This window comes from Hydra viridissima, unplaced genomic scaffold (genome assembly GCF_058129835.1).
Source record: "Hydra viridissima isolate aposymbiotic clone 2 unplaced genomic scaffold, HvirCarnegie_v1 scaffold_1, whole genome shotgun sequence".
NCBI lineage: Eukaryota > Metazoa > Cnidaria > Hydrozoa > Anthoathecata > Hydridae > Hydra > Hydra viridissima.
Window position 1 is genome coordinate 21,853,787 of NW_028324300.1, and position 4,380 is coordinate 21,858,166.

The 4,380-nt window shown below is 34.5% G+C and overlaps 1 protein-coding gene across 1 annotated transcript; it reads right to left on the reverse strand.

The window, feature by feature from the left end:
- Window positions 1–413: 413 nt before the first annotated feature.
- On the reverse strand, window positions 414–1,154 carry LOC149893901 (uncharacterized). The gene has a single exon (XM_090076425.1). The coding sequence runs from the start codon at window positions 1,152–1,154 to the stop codon at window positions 414–416; it is 741 nt and encodes a 246-aa protein (XP_089932551.1).
- Between the last annotated feature and the right edge of the window lie 3,226 nt (window positions 1,155–4,380).

Consider the following 4,380-nt stretch of genomic DNA (forward strand, 5'->3'; position numbering starts at 1 on the left):
ATTGTTTGACGTTTTGGAAATTCCGTTTTCTTTCATTAATTTTTTCAAATCCTTTTTCGTATATCTCATTTTTATTTTAAAAATATTATTTTTGAAAACATTTCAATGAATTGGATGCTCTGCATCTAATAAACAAAATTCAATCTGTTTCCATCTGATTTAAGTGTAAACAAACTATCGGAAATGACGATAGCAAAGGCCTGAGTGTTTGCAGGAACGTTTGTATTGAATGTCGCTTTTATTTTCATATCTATCACTCCCGATTTTAACCTCTCAGACTGCTTGCTTACGTCGAAAACAAAAAGAGGACAAATGTATCTATAATTTAAGGCAGTCAAATTAGGTTGAGATATAAGTTCGTTTACCCCATAAAGTCTATTGTCAAACTTAGAGGCGTCTCTATATGCTCTTGACTATTTGTTGTTATTAAAGTCTAAATTGTAATCAACAGCAGGATACCTTTCACTGTTTAAAGTGACATACATGTTCTTCAAGTCGCAGTGATTAAAGACTGAAGGATTCTCTACTTGACTTCCAGATTTATTGGTTTGAAATCCAACAATGACATACCTTGGTCTTTCACTACCAGATTTTGTGCTTAGCGTCCAACTAAAGTTGTTGGATACAGGAACAGCGATGGTGTCACATTGTCTAGATCTGAACGAAATTGGAACATCTACTTTTGATTCAATAATTTTGTAAAGATTGTTACTAGCTGCGATAGAGGGTGTGACATGAGGCATAAACAAGGATATTTTGTTAAGATCTATTTTTCCTGCAGCTGCTGTTTCTGCTCTAAAAATAGCATCACTATCGCTCTTTCTCACAAGAGTAAGTTTATGACTAAGTCCATAGATCACTTTATCGTAATCGTCGCAAAATCCAAAAATGTGCTTTAAAGGAATGCAGAACGAAAACGTTCCTTTTTCTTCACTTTGCTTGATGATGTAATCTCGTCTTTGTATAAATCCAGTGTTGGCTTCATTTGCTATAGCTGATATGTCTCTTTGCCACAGCTGATTCATTCCTTCAGACAATTGAAACTCTATTGGATATTTGAGGTATCCAATCATGGTGGTAGCTTGTCCAGGTTCGTAAATGGTTTCTAAATCTCGTTCCCCCAAACGATAAGTAATCTGACTGAACATATACATGATACCGTTGTTAACAAGAGTAACGAGGTCTGCATCAGCGTAGGAAGTTCCATCTGCTTTTAAAAGTCTTCCTTCAACCAAAAGGTAAGCCTCAGATGGAAGCGTGAACAAATCTTGTTTCTCAACATTGATCCTTATTTCTCCATCCACATTTAGATTTTTACTCACAGGCTCGTATTCGTGAAACTCGAATCTCTCAATTTCTTCATCAACAATAATCTCTTCTGTAAAATTTAAAACATCGGAATTTGCCATTTTTATACATCAAAGAAAAAAGTTTTTTTACATCCTCATGCAATCAAAAGTCCATTTCCTCTTTTTACCAAGTCTTGTATTCTAATCGCGTTGTTCTTTGACAATCCTGATCCAAACATAGAATATTCATCTATAACTGGTGGTGCTGCTGCCGCTGCTTTGTTAACAATGCTTGAAATAATTTCCTTGCTTTTAATACTGAGATCATTCTTTGCAGCTTCACGCGGTTTTTGAGTTCCAGTCTTGGCATACAATTTCTCAATGGTCTTTTTACCTTTATCAATAGCTACGTCTTTAGCAGTGGAAATAGCTGCAGAAGCCAGCTCTTTTCCTGCAGATTTAGTAGCCATGATGGCTTCTCTTCCTAGTTCAGTTTTTGCAATTTTATTAGCCAAAGTAGATGCTGCTCTTGAAGCGCTTGAAGATGCCGCTCTTCTCAAGAAATTCTTAAGCGTGTCCATGATTCCACTTCCACCCACAATATGCTTCTTAACATATCTATTTCTATAAACGATCATTTTTATTTCCAAAGATTTTTTTTATTTCATATCGATATACGTCATGATATCCTTGTACTCGTCTTTATTAATCCTATTCTGCCTCAACAGCTCATCGCAAATGGAAACAGCTACATTTCTCGACTCTTTATTTCCAGCATGTCCTGCAGCGATGCTCAAGTTGAGCTTTTCCACAAGAGCGTTTGGATCGCTCGGAAGAATAATCACGCCATGACCTTTTTTGACTTTAGTTTTACTTTTATATTTATCCCAAAAAGGTGATATAATCTTAACGTATTTTTTGTTTCCGGAGGCTTTTGGCTTGTTTGGATTTGATTCCGTGAAAATAGCACCAGAGTCGAAAATAATTTTTTCATAATTTTCCAAATCTTCGGGGTTAACATCGATCCATTCGTTTAAGGATTCAGGTTCTGTCATATGCTCCCAAAGGCCTTTTGTTCCTTTATACCTTTCTCCTCCGACAACGATATCATCTCCATCCACCTTCACCTCCATTTTTCCAAAGTGTAATTTATCACCAATTTTACTAATTTCGAAATTTCTTTCAACATTGTTTACGAATCGATTATTATACCTATTTAAATAGAAGGATGAAATGTCTCCTAAATGATTTGTCCCATCAAAACTGGGAGGTACTTGTTTATCGCGTCTTTCTTCGATGCTTTTGATCATCTTTTCATTGCTTTCAATCAGAGGCTTGTAAAGTTTGCTCAAATCAGTCTGGAGATTAGTATCATAAATATTCTCATTCAAACTATCTTGATAGATTCTTTTTCTTCTTTCAACAAATTCTTTCACCAGTTCATCCCTCTTGTTAGGGTCTAGTATTTTAAAAAAGGACATTTTTTAAAACGCAAGAAAAAAACTTAAACGCAGACTTAATTATGTTTTTAAATGTGTTTTTCTTAGATTCTTTGGATCCTGGAAAATCTTTAATTTTTCTTAAACATATTATTGAACGCTTTTATTGCATCTTCTCTTCCTTTTTGGATCAACGACTCTTTAGTTATCTCGTCAATGTTGATTTTTGTTTTAGTTCTTATTTCTTTCATCAGACTCTTAAACTTTTGAAGCTCGTCTAAAATCAATTCATACTCTGAATCGCTCACAATGTTGTCTACTAATGCCTTTGAAATGTGACTGTTGATGGTGTTCAATTTCGACTCGGCCAACACTTTAATCTTTTCATGCTTCTCCGCTTTTAATGCTAGTTTTTTGTTGACTTGCCCTCCTACAATGGATAAAAACCCCATTCCAATAGCCACACCTTCACACGCAATCGCAATAGGAGCAGCAGCGATGGTGCTCAAAGTTCCAATTCCAACAACTCCAAGTGCAACACCACCTGCTTGCAACGTAGAGTCTACAAAAGAAATGATTCTGAAAGCGCGATGATACTTTTTGCTGAGATGCACTCTCTTTTTCCTCTCGTTGTCCATCTCTTTTTGGACTTCGCTTATTTTTTGAAGACGGTAATTATGTCCTCCATCATCTACAGGAGCTGTTGGAAGAACTGGATAAAGTCCATGTGCTCTTGCGTTAGATTTAGCATCGTGATTGTATTCCATTTTTATTACAAAAAAAATAATTTTTTTCACTCATTTATGAAATTGACAAAGCCTAAACTTTCCCCTTTTTTAATAATAACATCTGACTTGCTGTTACTGTGAATTTCCATGATCACATTATCCACCGACTCTGATATTATAATTTGATCATTGAAATAATCCAGTTTTGATTTTATGCTTTCCCTCAAATTCACTAAAGCTAATCCGCTTTTAAGTTTTATTCCAAACATAAAAGTTATTTTCTGATGACTCAGTTTATTGAGCGTAATGTCTTTTTGAGCAAATATTTCATACTTACTTCCCACTTTTACAGGAGGATGCTTCAAATACTTGTCGAAAAAAAGATATGATTTATGGCGAGCCTTTCGATCGTTATTAAAAAAATTTTTTTTATGCACATGATTCTCCATTTTATTATCACAAAAAAATTAATTTTTATAATACATCATTTTATTCCTCACATGTAAAGAATAAAATGATTATTGTCTGCGTCCATTAAATATTATTGTTGGTCCTCTTTCAATTATTTCATATCGTTTTTGTTTTTTAAGAGTTAATTTTTCTTCTAATGTAATTTCAAGTACAGAGGGTCTCCTTATAACAAGTTTAACTTTAATTTTTCCACCAGGTTCAGTGGGTTCTGTTATAATTATTTCAGACGGAGGACGTTCAATTATTCGTCGTCGTTCGATAATATCATGTTCTTGATTTCTTTCTCTCTCATCACGTATTATGTTTGCTCTCGTTTCATAATTTCCTCCTTGGGTACGTCTAATTATTGTTTCTCGTCTCTCTTCCCTCGGTAATTCATTGTAAGGTAAATCTTCAGGGTCAACTAATATAAGTCTGTTTGCACTCGCTTCAATATTATTGTTAGGTATATCC